Here is a 23,495-nt window from a genome sequence, read left to right as displayed (position 1 = left end):
ATTTTAGTTTGTTTTAAAACAATTGGTGTCGGTCTCAGTTCCATAATGATGCACACAATGGTACTCCCAGAGGCTATAGCTAATAGCAAATTTCAGATAACTGCGCTTCATACGTGAACAGCGGTGAAGACGGAATATTCCGCTAATAATGATGACGGTGTGGGTATTATTAATATAGCGCACACTCATTATTAGTTTTGAGTGGAACACAACCTGCCACACGCGCTGACTCGACAGAGCTGAATTCATAGAGCTCGAGTACCTCGGTGTAAATCCTCGTGTGGTCTGTGAGTGTAGGAGGTGAACTCTGCTTGCGGTAGGGCAATGGCAGCTATGATACGCTTATGATGTGAGTTGGTGCAACACCTCGAATGGATGCTTCGCTTTCCAACTGTCTGAGAAAATGATTTTCTCTTAACAGCTTAATGAAAGAACGAAAAATCAACCGTTCATTCTTAGAAAGAACTGGGACTTGCCCGGCAACTTATTTCGAGTTGCAAGCGAAAAGTGAAAATTGCACTGAGCCGCACGTAATCTACCACCCTGCGGTCCCCTGATAATGATGACAGATCCTGGCCAATATTTAATCCATGTAATAAAAATACCTTAAAACAAAAAGACATTTATAGTAACATAATTTAGTCATTCAAGCGAGAGCGCGGTGTCAGTATCTTCCCTCGGTCACTTTTTCTTCAATGTGAAACTCAATGTGAACTTTCTCCCATTTTACGGTTTTTGTGTGTTTAAGGTTAACCCATTAGAAACCGAAGATGGCAATAATACTGATATCCAAATATCTAATTCATAAATAGCCGACACTAATTATCGTTTTCTTGATGAAATACGTAAGATTACTTAGATATAAGGACATAGTGTTGTGTATACTTGTCTAACAAAAAATATTATATCCATTATTTAACAAAAATGCATAACATATCAAAACATGACATTCATTTTAAAGAATTATAGCACAATCAACAAAGCGTTTTCCAACAAAGCGTTCGGCAGGTTTCAGAATATCAAACAATAGAAATATTGTTCAAAATAAACATCATGGACACTTTCTGGCTGTCAAACTTTGTAGAACATAAGATGAACTTCTGTTGCTACTGATCAACTTTTCTCAACTCTGATTAAATATATATAGATAGATAGATAGATAGATAGATAGATAGATAGATAGATACATAGATACATAGATAGATACCACATCCTCATTAACCACAGCAAAGGAGCGAGAGATGTGCAGAGGAAAACTGCAAAGCGAGTGCGCTGCGGTTTACAAAAAATCCAGAGATGATAACACTCTTTCCATTCATCACTCAGTTTTAGTATAAAACGGACCATTGCCATCCATGTCTTCAGCAATATCAGGAGATTTTTAGGAGGTGTCAACACCGTTTGTGACCGAGTGCTATTTTACAGCTCTTTTACATTTTTGACTTTAAACATAATTCTTCTAATCGTTTTGCTTTCTGGTCTCATATAAATATAATGGCACTTTGTAAAATTATCGCTTTGCTGTGTCCATTTCTTTTCTTCGCCCAAATTTGTTCAATGCCAACGAACTGCACACTGCGGCGGGACCTCGTGAAAAGATCTCACAGTCTGCTTGAGAATATGGTAAGTTTTTTTTTCGGTTGATTTTCATTCCTTTACCTGTTGTACATGTTTAGATTATATACCTAGGTTTAGATTATATAAACCTATGTTCTGCTCTTACCTTATAGGGAGGTCTTTTTCCTCGTGAATGCTTGAGAGAAAACGTCAGAATAACCTTCCCGAAATCTGCGCTGCAATCAAATGACTCCAATCAGGTGAACTAGCAAGACATCAACATCTAGACTAGTCATTCCATGCATATTAGCCGTATTATTGTGTAAATGTGTCTGTTGAATAATACTTGATGGAACCCAGAATGTATGTTTTCTATGTTATATGTTTACTTTGCAGAACATTGGTGTAGCAAAGGCAAAGTATAAAATCATGGAGCACATTGACTACCTGTTTGCTAACGATAGTCATCCAGAATCCTGGAACCAGAAGAAAGTGGAGCACCTCCAAAACATAGTTTATCGCATCGTAATTTACGACTACAAATGTGTAAGGGAATAAAACATTTATTTTTAAAATATGATTTTGTAGATTAATATATAAAAACATGTCTGTAACTGTCTCATATGTCTCATCCGTGTATAGATTATGGAGAGAAAGCAGCGACCCGTGGATGATTTTCCCACAAGGGAAGATGCACTGAAAACCTACTTTGATAAACTGGCCACTCTCCTCAGAAACAAGGTACACTAGACCTCATTGTTCAGCATTCATAAAATATGGTCTACAAAGCACACTTAACAAAGTACTGTCATTCAAGCCCATAGCCTATAATAAATTACTGTCTTTTTTCTCCTTCAGGACTACAGTGTCTGCGCCTGGGAGATGGTTCGAAAAGAGCTCCTGCATGTTCTTGAACTTATGCTTAAACTTAAATAATTCAGTTAAAATATTGATTATTATGTTTTCGTAGACTATTTATTTATTTATTTATTTATTTATCTGTTTATTTATTTATTTATTTATTTATTTACCTGATTGATTCATTTTTGGAATTATGATAATGACTATGTAAGATGACTATACTGAACACTCAATAAAACTGAAGACACTGAAGTGCATATCTCTGAGTATAATTTACATTTACAAGCATGTTGTAAATATATTTACATAACTATATATTTTTATGGCAAAAATCATTAGGATATATAATAAAGATCATGTTCTATGAAGATATTTTGTAAATCTCCAACTGTAAATATATCAAAACTTAATTTATAAATAGTAATATGCATTGCTAAGAACTTCATTTGGACAACTTCTCAACTTCTCGATTTTCTCAAAAAAAAAAAAAAAAAAAAAATTATAAAATAAAAATAAAAATGTTCACCCTCAGATTCCAGATTTTTTCAAATAGTTGTATCTGGGCGAAATATTGTCCTATCCAAACAAACCACAAATCAATTTAAAAAAAGACCCTTATGACTGGTTTTGTGGTCCAGGGTCACATATGTGCGTGCAAAAATGATGGTGTTATTTTCAGTATTGATTGACTGAGTGATTGTTTGATTGCTATTTTTATCATATGAGGCCCAGTGTGTTGCTAAAAAGTTTTTCAGAACAAAAATATTTTTTTATAAATGTGTCAAGTGTCAAACTGGGGCAACATGTCACTTTTTATTTTAATTTATAATTTATTTTGGCCCAAACAATAATATGATATTTTTACATAAAAAAGAAGACAGATAGCTATGTTTGTCCTCACTGACAGCCATTTACACAAAACAGAGAAGCTCAGCATTTACAGCCTTGGAACTTGACTTCACATTTACATTCCTGTTCTTTAGTTCTCTGAGTTTACTAATCTCACAACATACATGTTTGACAGCGACTACCACAGCTGGGTAGAAAGAAAAACATTTAAAGTTTCAGTTTCATGTCTGTGAACAATCCTTCATAAGCTCTTCTTTTTATAACACTTAAAAAGCTAGAACAGTCCAAGTTTGCTTAAAGCCACATAACAATTAGACAGTGACAACTGGTGCAATATTTTCCAGTGACACTGAGAGTTATAGGTCCTTCTTAAAAGAATAGTTCACCCAAAAATGAAAACCAGCCCATGATTTACTCATCCTAGGTGTCCAAGGCATCCTAGGTGTATATGACTTTTGTCAAATATTTTTAATGATGAAATATTGTATGTATTCTATATAAAACAATTGAAGAAGATAGTTTCTATGTTTGTAAAAGTTAGTTTTTCTCATATGTGAGCCAGGTGCATCTGAAGGCCTCAAGGCCAAACTAACTGACTGTGTAGGCCTCATGGCCTACGTGGCTGTGTGTACAGACAGAAGTACCGGAGAAGGGAGATACTACAGGACGTGATAGTGCAGAACTAGATAATGCGTGTACATCTCATTAAAATCCTGACAGCTCATTAAAATATGTCTTGCAACCTTGGGCACCCGGAAAGTGGTTATCTTCGCAGGTGGTTTTCTACAATGAAAGAAAGCATTATGAAAACTCATAAATAACTGTGGGAAAGTATTAGCGATGACGTATCAACAAGTTATCTGTACGCTCATAGGACAGTGACTAATAACATAAATGTAGCCTACAAAGGTGGTATACTGGACACAGAACAATTCAGATGTTCTGGAGGCATCTCGGCTTTGTTGTCTTCTTGCATTAAAGTCTATTTTTGACTGAATCTCTGCCTCCTTAACATTACTTTGCAAGACAGAGAAAACTTTTCTCCACAACAGTAATTTTCATTTTTTGGGTGAACTATCCCTTCAAAATGACATCTTGATGCTTACAATACAATACAAACAAATAAACAATAAAAAAGAAAGAAATCTTAAATATATGAAGACAGGATTATTGAACATTCAAATGCTGTATTTGTGACTAATGCAATGCATAATATTACGATGTCATGCTGCACAGTACAACAAATTTGCATTTGTTCTAGACATAGAAATAGAAAAAAACAGGATGTTGTTTTGCAGCAATGTACAAACAGGAAATGTGGTTAAAAGCGTGATCGCTAGAAAAGGTCTATTAGGTTCTCGTTTCATAATTTCTGCTAAAAGTAGAAATAGCTTCTGCTGGAACAAACAGCGCACAGAGTCATAAATGTGAGAGGTCACATCATCAGTGTGTAAGGTCACAGGTTTGAGAAAGAAAGATGGAGTTTAAATATCAGCCTTACTATTTTACAACGTGGTGTAGCCTATATGTTAATATTTCATATTCATATTCAACTTCTCATCCATCTTTCTTCCTCCTTAAATCACATTTATAATTAGTCTCTTTCACTCAAAACTCAAAGCTAATTTCACCAAATGTCAAATATAGCAAAAATCTCATAAAACAAGGTATTATAAAACAAGACAAGATCTGAGAGGTTAGTATTCAAAATGCATTTTATTCAGAAATTACAAAAACATTGTAAAATGTAACAAAGGTTCAATCTCAATATATGAATACTTCAAGCTTCCAGCAGGGGTTGGCGCAAAATGCGGCATCTACATTTCGCAGCAGCACTTTCGGCGGCCTCTCCAGATGCCACGGTCTTTTCCCGGCAGGTGCCGCTACAGCGGCATACCACGGCTACAGCGGCATCTCTAGATGCCGGGACATTTTAAAACGCTTAACGTGGCTTAATGCATTAGAACGGTGTTTTTAAAAGACCAAACACAATAAACACATTATTAATAAAGCACACAGTTAAGCAGATAAATCCAGAATAAGAACGCAACACGTTCAATTACGCGTAAAGCGTTTTCTTCCCATAAGGGATACGCTTAACGTGGTTTAACGCATATAAAACGTGTTTAGTATTACAGGCTCATATCTACTTGTCTGGTTTAATGCATTAAGCCACGTCAAGCGTTTTAAAATGTCTAGGCATCTAGAGATACCGCTGTAGCCGTGGTATCTACAGCGGCATCTCCCGGGAAAAGACCGTGGCATCTGGAGATGCGCCAGCCCTTTCTCCAAGATCAAACTCTCAACTGTCCAGTGCTGAATGGAAATGGAAATGGAAATGATGTGATGCAATTCAAAAGTGAAAGTGAGTTATTTTCGTTAGGGTAGAAACATTACACCTATATAAATAAATATATATAAATAAATATGTAAACAAACAAACAAACAAACAAACAAATAAATAAATAAATAAATACGCATTCAGAATTATAATCCGAATGCCAACAAACTTATAAAATGATGTCGGAGTTGTGATCCAGTATGAACTTCAAGGTGCAGAGAATCTCTTTCCTGACAATTTCCCATGCGCAGTAACTGAAATCCTGCATAGAGAAATGGCATTCTGTATTAGAATGTTTATTATATCACACAAGAGATATGAACAAAATTATAGGCTGAAGACACAAGCGTACCTTTTCTTTCAGAGTTGAGGTTATAGTCTTGAAGTAAACCTTCAGTGAAGCTTCTCTGCTGGGGAAATCCTGTGCCGCTTCAGACTTGTTCATGATCTGTATTTGACAAGACCCAGAAAACATGAAATACTGAATACAAAAGGGCATTACAAGTCATATACATATTACATAGCAATCTGGAAATGCGTGGTTCTGATTCGTCAATTGAGGCACAAGCGGTCAAACATTTCTGGGCACTGGTCGTTGTCCAGGAAAAGTGACCGGTGCTACTTCCATGTCTCTTTCCACTCAGCTCTCTCTCTTTATATAAACGCACGCAGTAGCTAATTGGCACTTCAGGCGTCTCAGAACGGTTAAAACGGCGTCAGAGGATTTCATTAGTACTTTTGATATTAGAAGATATGGAATTCCAGTTAAAGAGATTGCTCTGATGAACTACAAACCTACAAAAGACTCAAAGAGCTGGATGAGAGAAAGAAAAAATAAAGACAATTTACTTCAGTTGCAGATTGCTAATATTTAATTAGGCCTACCGTGTTTGTTTCCAGATCAACTTAATACTTTCCCCCTTTTTATAATTTAATCACACGTATAATTTGAACGCAGACAAGATATCTAAAGTTTAAGATAATAACGCAGGAAAGTTTTAAGTTTGATGTTTTCTTACGCATTTGCTGTCCACTATCTGCCGGTACACGAGTCCTCGAAACTCATTCCACTTTTCTGCTTCCCGGTCTGGATCGCTGTAGCTCTCAAACAGTGCGTCAATATTCTCAAGTGTCTGGTAAATAGCTTTTTCTACACCAGTAACCTTCAGAAACAAGAGGTGACGTAACGTAAACACATGCACAAAAGTCAAGCAAATAATTGAAATTAAATTATTCAAAGATTGTACCTGATCCGAGGTGTCAAACTCGAACGCATTTTGCGGGAAAGGTATGACAACATTTTCGTCCAGGCACTGCACAGGGAAAAGCCCCCCCTAAAACAAAATTTAGATTCGTTAATGAATATATATACATACATACACACATATATATATGTGTGTGTGTATATAAATATATATATATATATATATTACTATTACTGAATTTTACCACTTAAGATTCTCACCGCAGTCTCTATAACTGTGTAGGATCTCTTCAGCAAGTCCTCACGAAGGATGCAGTTTGTTGGCCTTGACCACACCTGCGCAAAGCAGAAAAAGGTGCACAGCAGGGCCACACGATGAAGGTCCATTCTGACAGATGCCTAGGCTACGAAAGATCAGAGACCAGTGAGTTTGTATCAATTTCAAGCCATAAATAATCAGATTCATTACAATAAAAAAACTGATTCGGCCGCTTACCTTGATAACTTGTCGTTTATTCTTCACAACTCGGTATTTGTCGTTGTATAAAAGACTCATAGTAGATCTGCAGTTTATATACTGGATTTTACAAACAATCTGAAAAGTGAAATACGTGATTTGTGGTTTATTCTTTACAAATGAATGAAGATGTTTGATGAAATTTCGCTTTCGAGACGTTTGATTTCTGAGGATGTGCCGACGTGTCTTTCATTCAAGTGGATCCCAAATGAAGACCGGTTTCCCCTTATAACCGTTCATATTCAGCTAAGACCATGTGTCATAGTCTCGTGTTAGGGGTCACAACTATTGCTTTTAATTAATCTTACATAAGATTTCGGCTGTGTGGTATCTAAGAGCCCAAGGTACAATCAAAACCAAACAAACAAATACATTCCAGCGAATATGAATAAATTATGGCAGATGAGTGCTGATAACGTTTAAGCTACAAAACACTACATCTGACTGACGTGGTGGCATGTTCACACAAGTTTTTGTTCAAGACAGAACTGGTTGTTGACAACTAAGCTATTTTTCTACTATTCGAGTGGCATATCCGAAGGCTTGGTCACAGATCAGCCCGACAAAAATAGCATACAATACGTTTTTGTTAAAACATTTTCAGACTGATCCAAGATGATTCATATGATTCGTAATCAATTAATCGAATCGGAAAATACTGACGAACTGTCATGAGACTATTGTGTTCATAACTATGACTTTTATTTTACAGTCTCTTACGATTGCGATAAATACATATTTGCTAAAAACTGGAGTACAAATTCCTTGTGTGTACCTAAAGCAACTGTGTCCTGATGTTGCAGCCGTGTAACAAAAATAAATAAATAAAAAACAAACAAACAGTACTCTCTTGGAAGCAGAAAAGGAGGATTTGAAATACGTTCACATCACACATTTGTTACTGATTTCTGGTCAGTAACAAATGTGTGATGTGAGACAATCATAGATCCTTCCTGGTCTCAAGCCTCTTAACTTTGGTTTTGGTCTCGTCCTGTGGTTATAAATCAGACCACAGTAAATGCTCAGATTATTTATTTTAATATAGCACCCCTAAAAATGACTACTCAGCCTCCCTACGTGTTGCGATTAGCTTCATAAACTGTACACGAATTCGTGATCGTCCCTTTAAATGCCATACGAAAATGTCAGACTTAGATCAGCTCCACCCCGTCTTTCAGCGCGTTCTTCAGTCCACAGACCCCACAAGACCGCGGAGGCGCAGAGCGAGAGACAGAGGACAAGGTATGTGTTTATCGATAGACTGTTATAATATCTGTATCTGTATCTAATTTTTTATGGCTTTTGTAAAATGTATAACATATACCTGTAAAAAGCTTTTGAACAGTAAGATTTTAAAGGTTTTTTTTAAGTGTCTTCTACTCACCAATCCTGCATTTATTTGATCCAAAGTACAGCAAAAACAGTAAAAGTTTGAAATATTTTTACTAATTAATAATTATTTTCTATTTGAATATATTTTAAGATGTATTTTATTCCTGTGACTTCAAAGCTGATTTTTTATCATCATTACTCCAGTCACATGATCCTTCAGAAATCATTCTAATATTTTGATTTGCTGCTCAAAAATCATTTATTATTATTATGTTGAAAACAGCAGAGTAGATTTTTTTTCAGGTTTCCTAAATTAATAGAAAGTGCAGAAGAACAGCATTTATCTGAAACAAAAATCTTTTGTAACATCATAAATGTCTTTATCATCACTTTTAGTCAATTAGGCTACGAAAGATCAGAGACCATGTGAGTTTGTATCAATTTCAATCCAGAAATAATCAGATTCATTACAATAAGCCACTGATTCGACCGCTTACCTTGATAAATTGTCGTTTATTCTTCACAACTCGGTATTTGTCGTTGTATAAAAGACTCATAGTAGATCTGCAGTTTATATACTGGATTTTACAAACAAACTGAAAAGTGAAAGACGTGATTTGAGGTTTATTCTTTACAAATGAATGAAAATGTTTGATGAAGTTTCGCTTTCGAGACGTTTGATTTCTGCGGGTATGCCAACGTTTTTCATTCAAGTGCATCCCAAATTAAGACCGATTTCCCCTTATAACCGTTCATATTCAGCTAAGACCATGTGTCATCATCTCGCATTAGAGGTCACAACTATTGCTTTTAATTATTCTTATAAAAGATTCATGAATATGCTTGTAACACTGTATATTTGTGGTTTATGGTGTCAGTAACAAATGTGTGATGTGTGACAATCATAGATCCTTTCTCTGGTATTCCTGGTCTCAAGCCTCTTACCTCTCAAATCAAATATATATATATATATGTGTATATTATTAATAAATAATTTTAATTAATAGATATTATTACAATTTTTTATGGCTTTCATAAAATGTATAACATATACCAGTCAAACGTTTTTGAACAATAAGATTATTAATGTTTTCTTCTCAATAATCCTGCATTTATTTGATCCAAAGTACAGCAAAAACAGTAAAAGTTTGAAATATTTTTGCTATTTAAAATAACTCTTTTCTATTTTAATATATTTTAAGATGTAATTTATTCCTGTGACTTCAAAGCTGAATTTTTATCATCATTACTCCAGTCACATGATCCTTCAGAAAGCCTTCTACTATTTTGATTTGCTGCTCAAAAAACATTTATTATTACGTTGTAAACAAAAATCTTTTGTAACATCATAAATGTCTTATCATCACTTTTAGTCAATTTAAAGCATTCGGGCTAAATAAAAGTAATTTCTATAATGTCTTTCCCAAAAAAAAAAAAAAAAAAAAATTATACTCACTCTTTTGAATGGTATAGTGTATAATGTTACAAAACTTTTTTATTTCAGATAAATGCTGATCTTTGGATCTTTCTATCCATCAAATAATCCTGAAAAAATGTACTCAGCTGTTTTAAATATCTTTAATAATAAAAATGTTTCTTAAACAGCAAATCATAATGTATGCTAAAAGTAGAAATAGCTTCTGCTGGAAAAAACAGCACACAGAGTCATAAATTATCAATGTGTAAGGTCACAGGTTTGAGAAAGAGTTTAAATACCAGCCTTACTATTTTACAACATGTGGTGTAGCTTATATGTTAATATTTCGTATTCATAACTTCTCATCCATCTTTCTTCCCCCTTAAATCACATTCATTATTAGTCTCTTTCATTCAAAGCTTAATTAAGCTAATTTCAGCAAATGTCAAATACAGCAAAGATCTCATAAAACGATTTTATAAAACAAGACAAGATCTGAAAGGTCAGTATTCAAAATGCATTTTTTTATTCAAAAACACTGTAAAATGTAACAAAAAAATCAATCTTAATATATAAATACTTTAAGCTAAAGTATTTTCCATTACAGTAATTAGAAACAATACACCTATTTAAAAAACAGACAATAAATAAATAAATAAATAAATAAATAAATAAATAAATAAATAAATAAATAAATAAATAAGCATTTGGAATTCTTAAGACTTATTATCTTAAGAACTTGACGTTGGAGTTGACATCCAGAATGAACTTCAAGGTGTGGAGAATCTCTTTTCTGACAATTTCCCATGCACAGTAACTGAAATCCTGCGAAGAAAAATGCCATTCAGTATTAGAATATGTATTATACAACACAAGAGATATGAACAAAGTTATAGGCTGAAGACACAAGCGTACCTTTTCTTTCAGAGTTGAGGTTATAGTCTCGAAGTAAACCTTCAGTGAAGCTTCTCTGCTGGGGAAATCCTGTGCCGCTTCAGACTTGATCTGTATTTGACAAGACCCAGAAAACATGAAATAATAAATACTAAAGGGAATTAAAAGTCATATATATTACACAGCTATCTGCAAACACGTGGTTCTGATTCGTCAGTTGAGGCGCCGTTTTCCAGAACAACTGACCGGTGCCAATTATTATAAATATTAACTTATTATAAAATATTAACTTAGGTAAAATTATGCTTGATGTTTTCTTACGCATTTGCTCTCCTTAATCTGCCGGTACACGAGGCCTCGAAACTCATTCCAGTTTTCTGTAAATCGCTGGTCTGGACCAGTGTAGTCCTCAAACTTCTCAAACAGTGCGTTAATATTCTCAAGTGTCTGGTAAACAGATTTTTCTACACCAGTCACCTTCAGAAACGAGAGGTGAAAAGTTAACACATGTTCATGTATGTAAAATAATTAAAATTCAATTAAAAATTGTAATACAGTATAAGGTTGTACCTGATCCGTGTTGTCAGACTCGAACGCATTTTGGGGGAAAGGTATGACAACATTTTCGTCCAGGCACTGCACAGGGAAAAGCCCCCCCTAAAACAAAATTTATATTCGTTAATGAATATATATATATATATATATACTATTACTGAATTTTACCACTTAAGATTCTCTGCAATGATTCTCACCGCAGTCTCTATAACTGTGTAGGATCTCTTCAGCAAGTCCTCACGAAGGATGCAGTTTGTTGGCCTTGACCACACCTGCGCAAAGCAGAAAAAGGTGCACAGCAGGGCCACACGATGAAGGTCCATTCTGACAGATGCCTAGGCTACGAAAGATCAGAGACCATGTGAGTTTGTATCAATTTCAAGCCATAAATAATCAGATTCATTACAATAAAAAAACTGATTCGGCCGCTTACCTTGATAAATTGTCGTTTATTCTTCACAACTCGGTATTTGTCGTTGTATAAAAGACTCATAGTAGATCTGCAGTTTATATACTGGATTTTACAAACAAACCGAAAAGAAAAATACGTGATTTGTGGTTTATTCTTTAGATCTGAATAAAAATGAATCTCCGCTTTCGAGACGTTTGATTTCTGCGGGTATGCCAACGTTTTTCATTCAGGTGCATCCCAAATGAAGACCGGTTTCCCCTTATAACCGTTCATATTCAGCTAAGACCATGTGTCATCATCTCGCGTTAGAGGTCACAACTATTGCTTTTAATTATTCTTATAAAAGATTTATGATATCTTTCTAAGAGCCCAAGGTACAAACAAAACCAAACAAATACATTCCAGCGAATATGAATAAATTATGGCAGATGAGTGCTGATAATCTTTGAGCTACACAGATTAGAACAGCAAAAACAGCTATATATATATATGTTACTATTTAAAAAAACTGTTTTCTGTTTGAACATATTTTAAAATGTAATTTATTCCTGTGATTTCAAAGTGGACTTTTTAGCATCATTGCTCTAGTCACATGATCCTTGAGAAATCCTTCTAATATTCTGATTTGCTGCTCAAAAAAATATTATTATTATTATTATTATTATTATTATTATTATTATTATTATTATTATGTTGAAAACAGCTGAGCGGATTTTTTTTTTTTTTTAGGTTTCTTTGATGACGTTCAGAAGAACTGCATTTACCTGAAATAGAAATCTTTTGTAACAGTATGAATGTCTTTATTATCACTTTTGATTAATTTAAAGCATCCTTGCTAAATAAAAGTATTAATTTCTATCATTTCTTCCTATAATAATAATAATAAAGAATGTTTCTTGAACAGCAAATCAGCATATTAAAATGATTTTTTAAGGGTCTGAGACACTGTAGACTGGAGTAATGATGCTGAAAAAGTAGTTTTGATCACAGGAATACATTACATTTTAAAATATATTCAAATAGAAAGCAGTTATTTTAAATAGTAAAAATATGTAATTTTCGTTTTTGTGTGTGTGTATTTTGGATCAAATAAATACAAGCTTGGTGAGCAGAAGAAACTACTTTAAAAACATAAATCTTACTGTTCAAAAACTTTTGACAGGTATAGTGTAAATGTCACTTGTTTATTTTTTAAAAAAACATGTTGCTTTTATAATATGATTTATTCATTCTTCAGTTTTATATTCTGAAAGCTGAATAAGAATTCTGAAGAATTGTGCCCACAATAACAGACTGGGATTTGCCCAAGATGGTTTATGTCTGTTTTAATCTTTGCACATGTGGCCCTTTGTGGTTGTGGTTTTATACACAAGAATAAAAAAAAATTATCAATATCTATCTATCTATCTATCTATCTAGATAGATAGATAGACAGATATATTGTCTGTTTTTTAAATAGGTGTATTGTTTCTAATTACTGTAACAGAAATAAATCACTTTTACTTTTAAATTGCATCACATCATTTCCATTTCCATTCATTTTTTGAATAAAAAAATGCATTTTGAATACTGAAGCCCCAACACTTTATATATATATATATATATATACATACACATACATAATAGTTGTTTTATTATACCCTCATTGTGGGCTGAGCCCCCTAAAATTAAAATCCTACAATCTCCCTGTTCACAAATATAACTAATACTTGTCTAAACGTAGACCATCATCATCATAATTATCATCATCTTCATCTTTATCTTTATCTATTGTGTACATTTTTAATAAATAATTTAAACAGATATTATTACAAATTTTTATGGCTTTCATAAAATGTATAACCAGTCAAACGTTTTTTGAACAATAAGATTTTTAATGTTTTCTGCTCAATAATCCTGCATTTATTTGATCCAAAGTACAGCAAAAGCAGTAAAAGTTTGAAATATTTTTGCTATTTAAAATAACTCTTTTCTATTTTAATATATTTTAAGATGTAATTTATTCCTGTGACTTCAAAGCTGAATTTTTATCATCATTACTCCAGTCACATGATCCTTCAGAAAGCCTTCTACTATTTTGATTTGCTGCTCAAAAAACATTTATTATTATGTTGTAAACAAAAATCTTTTGTAACATCATAAATGTCTTTATCATCACTTTTAGTCAATTTAAAGCATTCGGGCTAAATAAAAGTAATTTCTATAATGTCTTTCCCAAAACAAAACAACAACAACAAAAAAATTATACTCACCCTTTTGAATGGTATAGTGTATAATGTTACAAAACTTTTTTTATTTCAGATAAATGCTGATCTTTGGATCTTTCTATCCATCAAATAATCCTGAAAAAATGTACTCAACTGTTTTGAGAAAGAGAGTTTAAATACCAGCCTTACTATTTTACAACATGTGGTGCAGCTTATATGTTAATATTTCGCATAACTTTTCCATCTTTCTTCAAATCACATTCATTATTAATTCAAAGCTGTAATTTCAAAAAAATCAAGTACAGCAAAGATCTCATAAAATGATTTTATAAAACAAGACAAGATCTAAAAAGGTCAGTATTCAAAATGCATTTTTTTATTCAAAAACACTGTAAAATGTAACAAAAAAAAATCAATCTTAATATATAAATACTTTAAGCTAATGTATTTTCCATTACAGTAATTAGAAACAATACACCTATTTAAAAAACAGACAATAAATAAATAAATAAATAAATAAATAAATAAATAAATAAATAAATAAATAAATAAATAAATATTTGGAATTCTTAAGACTTATTATCTTAAGAACTTGACGTTGGAGTTGACATCCAGAATGAACTTCAAGGTGTGGAGAATCTCTTTTCTGACAATTTCCCATGCACAGTAACTGAAATCCTGCGAAGAAAAATGCCATTCAGTATTAGAATATGTATTATACAACACAAGAGATATGAACAAAGTTATAGGCTGAAGACACAAGCGTACCTTTTCTTTCAGAGTTGAGGTTATAGTCTCGAAGTAAACCTTCAGTGAAGCTTCTCTGCTGGGGAAATCCTGTGCCGCTTCAGACTTGATCTGTATTTGACAAGACCCAGAAAACATGAAATAATAAATACTAAAGGGAATTAAAAGTCATATATATTACACAGCTATCTGCAAACACGTGGTTCTGATTCGTCAGTTGAGGCGCCGTTTTCCAGAACAACTGACCGGTGCCAATTATTATAAATATTAACTTATTATAAAATATTAACTTAGGTAAAATTATGCTTGATGTTTTCTTACGCATTTGCTCTCCTTAATCTGCCGGTACACGAGGCCTCGAAACTCATTCCAGTTTTCTGTAAATCGCTGGTCTGGACCAGTGTAGTCCTCAAACTTCTCAAACAGTGCGTTAATATTCTCAAGTGTCTGGTAAACAGATTTTTCTACACCAGTCACCTTCAGAAACGAGAGGTGAAAAGTTAACACATGTTCATGTATGTAAAATAATTAAAATTCAATTAAAAATTGTAATACAGTATAAGGTTGTACCTGATCCGTGTTGTCAGACTCGAACGCATTTTGGGGGAAAGGTATGACAACATTTTCGTCCAGGCACTGCACAGGGAAAAGCCCCCCCTAAAACAAAATTTATATTCGTTAATGAATATATATATATATATTATTACTATTACTGAATTTTACCACTTAAGATTCTCTGCAATGATTCTCACCGCAGTCTCTATAACTGTGTAGGATCTCTTCAGCAAGTCCTCACGAAGGATGCAGTTTGTTGGCCTTGACCACACCTGCGCAAAGCAGAAAAAGGTGCACAGCAGGGCCACACGATGAAGGTCCATTCTGACAGATGCCTAGGCTACGAAAGATCAGAGACCATGTGAGTTTGTATCAATTTCAAGCCATAAATAATCAGATTCATTACAATAAAAAAACTGATTCGGCCGCTTACCTTGATAAATTGTCGTTTATTCTTCACAACTCGGTATTTGTCGTTGTATAAAAGACTCATAGTAGATCTGCAGTTTATATACTGGATTTTTACAAACCGAAAAGAAAAATACGTGATTCGTGGTTTATTCTTTAGATCTGAATAAAAATGAATCTCCGCTTTCGAGACGTTTGAATTCTGCGGGTATGCCAACGTTTTTCATTCAGGTGCATCCCAAATGAAGACCGGTTTCCCCTTATAACCGTTCATATTCAGCTAAGACCATGTGTCATCATCTCGCGTTAGAGGTCACAACTATTGCTTTTAATTTTTGATATTATGATATCTTTTGATTTATGATATCTTTCTAAGAGCCCAAGGTACAAACAAAACCAAACAAACAAATACATTCCAGCGAATATGAATAAATTATGGCAGATGAGTGCTGATAATCTTTGAGCTACACAGATTAGTTCGACATAATTGCACACAAACACATTTTCAGATTGATCCAAGATGATTCATATAATTTGCAATCAATTTATCGAAACGTAAAATACTGACGTCATGAGACTATTGCGTTCATAACTATAGCTTGTCTTGTCTCTCAAGATTGAGATTATTACATATTTACTAAAACTGGAGTAAAAATTCCCTTTTGTGTCCCTAAAGCAACTCTGTGTCTTGGTGTAGCGGCCATGTAAAAACAAACAAACAAACAAACAAACAAGTAAACAGTACTCTCTTGGAAGCAGAAAAAAGGGATCTGAAATATGTTACAGTGTGATCAGGAGGTTAACCACAGAATATACTTGTAACATTGTGATTTATGGTGTCAGTAACAAATGTGTGATGTGTGACAATCATAGATCCTTTCTCTGGTATTCCTGGTCTCAAGCCTCTTACCTCTCAAATCAGGCCACAATAGCAAATGCTCAGATTATTCATTTTAATATTTAGCTTTAACAAGTAAAACTAATACGGGTCTAAAAGTAGCCTATTATCATCTATTGTTTATATTTTTATTAAATACTTTGAATTCATATTTTCCCCCCAGATATTCTCTTCTGCTCATTTTTTTGATTCCAAAGAACAGCAAAAACAGCTATATATATATATATATATATATATATATTTGAATACATTTTAAAATGTAATTTATTCCTGTGATTTCAAAGTGGACTTTTTAGCATCATTGCTCTAGTCACATGATCCTTCAGAAATCCTTCAAATATTCTGATTTGCTGCTCAAAAAATATGTATTATTATTATTATTATTATTATTATTATGTTGAAAACAGCTGAGCGGATTTTTTTTTAGGTTTCTTTGATGACGTTCAGAAGAACTGCATTTACCTGAAATAGAAATCTTTTGCTGAGCCCCATCTAAAATTTAAATCCTACAATATTCTGATTTGCTGCTCAAAAATATGTATTATTATTATTATTATTATTATTATTATGTTTGAGCATTTTTTTTTAGGTTTCTTTGATGACGTTCAGAAGAACTGCATCTCCCTGTTCAACAAAATCAGCATATAAAATGATTTTTTAAGGGTAATACTAGATGCTAAATATAGACCATCATCATCATAAATTTCATTTTGTGTAATATTATTCAAATAAATTATTTTAAATAGTAAAATTATTACAATTTTTTATTTTTTTTTTTTTTTTTTTTTATACCAGTCAAAAGTGGAACAATAAATTATTAATGTTTTCTGCTCAATAAAACTGCATTTAAAAACATTTGATCTTACTGTTCAAAAAATTTTGACAGGTATAGTGTAAATGTCACTTGTTTACTTTTTAAAAAAACATCTTGCTTTTATAATATGATTTATTCATTCTTCAGTTTTATATTCTGTTCAATTTAAGGCATTTGGGCTAAATAAAAGTAATTTCTATAATGTCTTTCCCAAAACAAAACAACAACAACAAAAAATTATACTTACTCTTTTGAATGGTATAGTGTATAATGTTACAAAACTTTTTTTATTTCAGATAAATGCTGATCTTTGGATCTTTCTATCCATCAAATAATCCTGAAAAAATGTACTCAACTGTTTTGAGAAAGAGAGTTTAAATACCAGCCTTACTATTTTACAACATGTGGTGTAGCTTATATGTTAATATTTCGTATTCATAACTTCTCATCCATCTTTCTTCCCCCTTAAATCACATTCATTATTAGTCTCTTTCATTCAAAGCTTAATTAATCTAATTTCAGCAAATGTCAAATACAGCAAAGATCTCATAAAACGATTTTATAAAACAAGACAAGATCTGAAAGGTCAGTATTCAAAATGCATTTTTTTTATTCAAAAACACTGTAAAATGTAACAAAAAAATCAATCTTAATATATAAATACTTTAAGCTAAAGTATTTAAGCTGTGAACTGTCCAGTGCTGAATGGAAATGGAAAAGATGTGATGTAATTTAAAAGTTAAAGTGAGTTATTTTCCATTACAGTAATTAGAAACAATACACCTATTTAAAAACAGGCAATAAATAAATAAATAAATAAATAAATAAATAAATAAATAAATTTGGAATTCTTAAGACTTATTATCTTAAGAACTTGACGTTGGAGTTGACATCCAGAACGAACTTCAAGGTGTGGAGAATCTCTTTTCTGACAATTTCCCATGCACAGTAACTGAAATCCTGCGAAGAAAAATGCCATTCAGTATTAGAATATGTATTATACAACACAAGAGATATGAACAAAGTTATAGGCTGAAGACACAAGCGTACCTTTTCTTTCAGAGTTGAGGTTATAGTCTCGAAGTAAACCTTCAGTGAAGCTTCTCTGCTGGGGAAATCCTGTGCCGCTTCAGACTTGATCTGTATTTGACAAGACCCAGAAAACATGAAATAATAAATACTAAAGGGAATTAAAAGTCATATATATTACACAGCTATCTGCAAACACGTGGTTCTGATTCGTCAGTTGAGGCGCCGTTTTCCAGAACAACTGACCGGTGCCAATTATTATAAATATTAACTTATTATAAAATATTAACTTAGGTAAAATTATGCTTGATGTTTTCTTACGCATTTGCTCTCCTTAATCTGCCGGTACACGAGGCCTCGAAACTCATTCCAGTTTTCTGTAAATCGCTGGTCTGGACCAGTGTAGTCCTCAAACTTCTCAAACAGTGCGTTAATATTCTCAAGTGTCTGGTAAACAGATTTTTCTACACCAGTCACCTTCAGAAACGAGAAGTGAAAAGTTAACACATGTTCATGTATGTAAAATAATTAAAATTCAATTAAAAATTGTAATACAGTATAAGGTTGTACCTGATCCGTGTTGTCAGACTCGAACGCATTTTGGGGGAAAGGTATGACAACATTTTCGTCCAGGCACTGCACAGGGAAAAGCCCCCCCTAAAACAAAATTTATATTCGTTAAAATTTATATTCGTTAATGAATATATATATATATTATTACTATTACTGAATTTTACCACTTAAGATTCTCTGCAATGATTCTCACCGCAGTCTCTATAACTGTGTAGGATCTCTTCAGCAAGTCCTCACGAAGGATGCAGTTTGTTGGCCTTGACCACACCTGCGCAAAGCAGAAAAAGGTGCACAGCAGGGCCACACGATGAAGGTCCATTCTGACAGATGCCTAGGCTACGAAAGATCAGAGACCATGTGAGTTTGTATCAATTTCAAGCCATAAATAATCAGATTCATTACAATAAAAAAACTGATTCGGCCGCTTACCTTGATAAATTGTCGTTTATTCTTCACAACTCGGTATTTGTCGTTGTATAAAAGACTCATAGTAGATCTGCAGTTTATATACTGGATTTTAACAAACCGAAAAGAAAAATACGTGATTTGTGGTTTATTCTTTAGATCTGAATAAAAATGAATCTCCGCTTTCGAGACGTTTGATTTCTGCGGGTATGCCAACGTTTTTCATTCAGGTGCATCCCAAATGAAGACCGGTTTCCCCGTATAACCGTTCATATTCAGCTAAGACCATGTGTCATCATCTCGCGTTAGAGGTCACAACTATTGCTTTTAATTTATCTTTTATAAGATTTATGATATCTTTGCATTTATGAATAAATTATGGCAGATGAGTGCTGATAAAGTACAAACAAAAACACAAACAAATGTTCACACAAGTTTTTGTTCAAGACAAACTGGTTGTTGACAACGTATGAGTGCTAGACTAATCTTTTAAAGCTTGGTCACATATTAGCTCGACATAATTGCACACAAACACATTTTTAGACTGATCCAAGATGATTCATATAATTTGCAATCAATTTATCGAAACGTAAAATACTGACGTCATGAGACTATTGTGTTCATAACTATGGCTTGTCTTGTCTCTCAAGATTGAGATTATTACATATTTACTAAAACTGGAGTAAAAATTCCCTTTTGTGTCCCTAAAGCAACTCTGTGTCTTGGTGTAGCGGCCATGTAAAAAACAAACAAACAAACAAGTAAACAGTACTCTCTTGGAAGCAGAAAAAAAGGGATCTGAAATATGTTACAGTGTGATCAGGAGGTTAACCACAGAATATACTTGTAACATTGTGATTTATGGTGTCAGTAACAAATGTGTGATGTGTGACAATCATAGATCCTTTCTCTGGTATTCCTGGTCTCAAGCTTCTTACCTCTGGTTTTGGTCTCGGCCTGTGGTTATAAATCAGACCACAGTAACAAACGCTCAGATTATTCATTTTAATATTTAGCTTTAACTTGTAAAACTAATACTAGTCTAAAAGTAGCCTACTATAATCGGTTGTTTATATTATTATTAAATACTTCGAATTAATATTTTTCCCCCCAGATAATCCCAGAGGTCTCTACTGCTCATCAAACCTGCATTTACTTGATCCAAAGTACAGCATAGAAATAGAAATAGCATTTTGAATGGTATAGTGTATAATGTTACAAAAGCTTTTTATTTCAGATAAATGCTGATCTTAGGATCTTTCTATTCATTAAAGAATAGAAATAGAATAGAAACAGAATAATTTCTGAAGGATCATGTGAAACTGAAGACTGGAGTAATGATGCTGAAAATATAGTTTTGATCACAGGAATAAATTACATTTTAAAATATATTCAAATACACAGCAGTTGTTTTAAAATGTTTCTTTTATGTAATTTTTTTTACTGTTTTGGTGTATTTTGGATCAAATAAATGCAAGCTTGGTGAGCAGAAGAAACATTAAAAAGTTTAAAACATAAAAAAAAACTTTTAACAGGTATAGTGTAAATGTCACTTGTTTATTTTTAAACAACATGTGGCCTTTATAATCTGATTTATTCATTCTTCAGTTTTATATTCTGAAAGCTGAATAAGAATTCTGAAGAATTGTGCCCACAATAACAGACTGGGATTTGCCCATGATGGTTTATGTGTTTCAATCTCTGCACACGTGGCCCTTTGTGGTTGTGGTTTTATACGCAAGCAGAAAAAAACATTTATCGTTACTCTTGGTTTGCTTCTAGTGAAATACAACGACTGGTATATTTCAACCTCATGGGTATATGGAGAGACCCCTACTGGCATCATACCTTAGAAAGTGAAAATGAGGATAGGGAACTGAAAAGAATGTGCAAACTAAGCTGAGTGATCATGAGAGAAAAAAAAAAATAAAAAAAATCACAACACTTCCCCAAGTGTTAAAAATAGTACTGTGTGAGGTTATTTGAGAGCAAGAGGAATCAAGTACTGTGCTGGTGGTTCTGCCAAGCGCCTCAGGGAGACTGAGACTAAAGATCAGAAAGAAGCAAGCAGACATTCCTGATTCTGAGTAAACCTCTTTTAATCAATAAAATACTAATCAACATAGGTTTATGACTCAGATTAAACAAGAAGTTCTTAGTCATTCGAACATACAAATCTCAACATGTTTATCAGAGCTGTGAAATCACTAGAACTTTCGATTTCTTCCAGAGAACTTCGTTATCTTGCCAAAATGTGGAAATTCACAGCTTTCACCAGCAAATGCTGAAGCTAAATTCAATTCTCTAATGTCAAAAGTAGGTAATGCTTTCAGTTTGATAACTCACCTTCATATTAATGAATGAGAAAATTATATAGTGCTTTACTGTGTATTGCTGTACACCCAAAGTGTTTTTTCAATCGTATGAGGGGTCTCTCCTCAGCCACCACCAGTGTGCAAGTGCGCTCACCACACACCAGCTACAGATGGAGAGGAAAGAGAGTGATTAAGCCATTTTAGTGGCTTTTAGAGTGGCATTTGGAGGCCTTGATTGATAAGGGCTGTTTGAGACAATTTGGCCAGGACACCCCTGGGATACACCCCTACTCTTTACGAGAAGTGCCATGGGATTTTTAGTGACCACAGCGAGTCAGGACCTGGGTTTAACATCATTTTTTTTTTACAGTACAGCGTCCTTGTCATTCTACTGGGACATTAGGACCCACACAGACCACAGAGTAAACACCCCCCTGCTGGTCATACCTCTTCCAGCAGCAACCTAGTTTAACAAACATTACATAATTCTTGAAGGGTTAGAAGTTTAAATACTTAACTTCTTTTTTTCCACTTCAAGCACTGATCACTATGGTACAGGATTATTCTATTTAAATCAATGTGATAAACGAGTTAGGTAAAAAGCAATCAAAGTAATCTACAAGTAGTTAAACTACACTTAAGGTAAAAAAAAATGTACATACACCTTGCAAAATATGCTAAATGTTAATTATTTTACCAAAATAAGAGTGTTCATACAAAATGCATGTTAGTTTTTATTTAGTACTGACCTGAATAAGATATTTCACATAAAAGACATTTACATATAGTCCACAAGAGAAAATAATTATTGAATTTATAAAAATGACCCCATTCTATATATATGAAGAGTTCAGATGCAAAAGCCTCTCAATCCATCTGGCGTATTTCTTTAAAATGAGCATTTCTTTCTGGCTACTTTGCATAGGTTTCTGTGTAAGTACTGGTACTTCTGATTGGGCTGAGGCTGGAATTTAGCGCGTTTGAAGTAAATGTAAATGATGGACGTATAATATGCGTCAGGAGCATTCACTCAGTATCATTATCTCATGCTGGTTTTGCATCTGACTTCACATATATATATCTTCACACACACACACACACACACACACATATATATATATATATGTATATATATATAAATTTTGAGAAAAATGGTCCAGTGTTAAATATTTGTGAGTTGCAAAAGTATGTGAATCTCTAGGATTAGCAGTTAATTTTAAGGTGAATTTAGAGTCCAAAATGTGTTATCAGTCAATAGGATGACTATCAGGTGTCAGTGTATGCCCTGTTTTGAATGAAGAACAGGAATCTAGTCTCATCATGTTTGTGGAAGTGAATCATGGCATTAACAAAGTAGATCTCTGAGAACCTCAGAAAAAAATGTTGTTGCTCATCTGGCTAGAAAAGTTACAAAACCATCGCTAAAGAGTTTGGACAAACTCCACAAATCCACAGTCAGACAGATTGTTCACAACTGGAGGAAATTCAAGACCACTATTACCACTCCCTAGGTGTGGTCGACCAACAAAAATCACTCCAAAGCAAGACTTGTAATAGTCTGCAAGGTAACAAAGGACCTTAAAGGCCTTTCTCACATTGGTTAAT

At 33.4% G+C, this 23,495-nt stretch overlaps 4 protein-coding genes across 8 annotated transcripts; 1 reads left to right on the top strand and 3 right to left on the bottom strand.

The window, feature by feature from the left end:
* The first annotated feature begins 1,494 nt into the window (after positions 1 to 1,494).
* On the top strand, positions 1,495 to 2,493 carry ifnphi2 (interferon phi 2). Its single transcript, XM_051106815.1, has 5 exons — positions 1,495 to 1,623; positions 1,731 to 1,817; positions 1,954 to 2,103; positions 2,200 to 2,298; positions 2,416 to 2,493. Exons 1-5 carry the CDS (start codon positions 1,495 to 1,497, stop codon positions 2,491 to 2,493), a joined length of 543 nt encoding a protein of 180 aa, XP_050962772.1.
* Positions 2,494 to 5,777: 3,284 nt separating this feature from the next.
* LOC127157650 (interferon alpha-13-like) lies at positions 5,778 to 7,199 on the bottom strand. Its single transcript, XM_051100902.1, has 5 exons — positions 7,074 to 7,199; positions 6,856 to 6,942; positions 6,628 to 6,771; positions 5,961 to 6,056; positions 5,778 to 5,870 (listed from the first exon to the last, which is right to left on the bottom strand). Exons 1-5 carry the CDS (start codon positions 7,197 to 7,199, stop codon positions 5,778 to 5,780), a joined length of 546 nt encoding a protein of 181 aa, XP_050956859.1.
* Positions 7,200 to 10,663: 3,464 nt separating this feature from the next.
* Positions 10,664 to 19,715, bottom strand: LOC127157613 (interferon alpha-13-like). 2 transcript variants are annotated; one of them, XM_051100860.1, is made up of 6 exons: positions 19,364 to 19,715; positions 19,168 to 19,254; positions 18,919 to 19,074; positions 18,619 to 18,708; positions 18,427 to 18,528; positions 10,664 to 10,800 (listed from the first exon to the last, which is right to left on the bottom strand). In XM_051100860.1, the coding sequence occupies exons 1-5, from the start codon at positions 19,487 to 19,489 to the stop codon at positions 18,430 to 18,432; spliced, it is 558 nt and encodes a 185-aa protein (XP_050956817.1). In that variant the 5' UTR covers positions 19,490 to 19,715; the 3' UTR covers positions 10,664 to 10,800; positions 18,427 to 18,429. The 2 variants fall into 2 exon arrangements, with proteins under 2 accessions (XP_050956817.1, XP_050956813.1); XM_051100856.1 differs by lacking the exon at positions 10,664 to 10,800 and having other exon boundaries at positions 18,189 to 18,528.
* On the bottom strand, positions 10,791 to 16,417 carry LOC127157629 (interferon alpha-13-like). 4 transcript variants are annotated; one of them, XM_051100882.1, is made up of 6 exons: positions 11,961 to 12,249; positions 11,725 to 11,867; positions 11,543 to 11,629; positions 11,294 to 11,449; positions 10,994 to 11,083; positions 10,791 to 10,903 (listed from the first exon to the last, which is right to left on the bottom strand). In XM_051100882.1, the coding sequence occupies exons 2-6, from the start codon at positions 11,848 to 11,850 to the stop codon at positions 10,805 to 10,807; spliced, it is 558 nt and encodes a 185-aa protein (XP_050956839.1). In that variant the 5' UTR covers positions 11,851 to 11,867; positions 11,961 to 12,249; the 3' UTR covers positions 10,791 to 10,804. The 4 variants fall into 4 exon arrangements, with proteins under 4 accessions (XP_050956839.1, XP_050956847.1, XP_050956825.1 ...); XM_051100890.1 differs by lacking the exons at positions 11,294 to 11,449; positions 11,543 to 11,629; positions 11,725 to 11,867; positions 11,961 to 12,249 and adding exons at positions 15,215 to 15,370; positions 15,464 to 15,550; positions 15,646 to 16,417; XM_051100868.1 differs by lacking the exons at positions 11,543 to 11,629; positions 11,725 to 11,867; positions 11,961 to 12,249 and adding exons at positions 15,464 to 15,550; positions 15,646 to 16,417.
* Positions 19,716 to 23,495: the final 3,780 nt, after the last annotated feature.

This window comes from Labeo rohita, chromosome 3, assembly GCF_022985175.1.
Source record: "Labeo rohita strain BAU-BD-2019 chromosome 3, IGBB_LRoh.1.0, whole genome shotgun sequence".
NCBI classification, from domain to species: domain Eukaryota; kingdom Metazoa; phylum Chordata; class Actinopteri; order Cypriniformes; family Cyprinidae; genus Labeo; species Labeo rohita.
The sequence above is the reverse complement of the archived record's forward strand: the minus strand, read 5'-3'. Positions and strand labels throughout refer to the sequence as shown.

What these genes read in the sequence shown, in the direction of transcription:
- ifnphi2 (XM_051106815.1), top strand. Translation starts at nt 1,495, where the DNA reads ATGGCACTTTGTAAAATTATCGCTTTGCTGTGTCCATTTCTTTTCTTC. An exon ending in ACAGTCTGCTTGAGAATATG is followed by an intron (nt 1,624 to 1,730) that starts GTAAGTTTTTTT and finishes CTTACCTTATAG; the next exon opens with GGAGGTCTTTTTCCTCGTGA. An exon ending in CCACTCTCCTCAGAAACAAG is followed by an intron (nt 2,299 to 2,415) that starts GTACACTAGACC and finishes TTTCTCCTTCAG; the next exon opens with GACTACAGTGTCTGCGCCTG.
- LOC127157650 (XM_051100902.1), bottom strand. Translation starts at nt 7,199, where the DNA reads ATGGACCTTCATCGTGTGGCCCTGCTGTGCACCTTTTTCTGCTTTGCG. An exon ending in AGTTTGACACCTCGGATCAG is followed by an intron (nt 6,772 to 6,855) that starts GTACAATCTTTG and finishes TTGTTTCTGAAG; the next exon opens with GTTACTGGTGTAGAAAAAGC. An exon ending in AGATAGTGGACAGCAAATGC is followed by an intron (nt 6,057 to 6,627) that starts GTAAGAAAACAT and finishes TGTCAAATACAG; the next exon opens with ATCATGAACAAGTCTGAAGC.
- LOC127157629 (XM_051100890.1), bottom strand. Translation starts at nt 15,771, where the DNA reads ATGGACCTTCATCGTGTGGCCCTGCTGTGCACCTTTTTCTGCTTTGCG. An exon ending in AGTCTGACAACACGGATCAG is followed by an intron (nt 15,371 to 15,463) that starts GTACAACCTTAT and finishes TCGTTTCTGAAG; the next exon opens with GTGACTGGTGTAGAAAAATC. An exon ending in CCTCAACTCTGAAAGAAAAG is followed by an intron (nt 10,904 to 10,993) that starts GTACGCTTGTGT and finishes TTTTCTTCGCAG; the next exon opens with GATTTCAGTTACTGTGCATG.
- LOC127157613 (XM_051100860.1), bottom strand. Translation starts at nt 19,489, where the DNA reads ATGGACCTTCATCGTGTGGCCCTGCTGTGCACCTTTTTCTGCTTTGCG. An exon ending in ACACAGTTATAGAGACTGCG is followed by an intron (nt 19,255 to 19,363) that starts GTGAGAATCATT and finishes ATTTTGTTTTAG; the next exon opens with GGGGGGCTTTTCCCTGTGCA. An exon ending in CCTCAACTCTGAAAGAAAAG is followed by an intron (nt 18,529 to 18,618) that starts GTACGCTTGTGT and finishes TTTTCTTCGCAG; the next exon opens with GATTTCAGTTACTGTGCATG.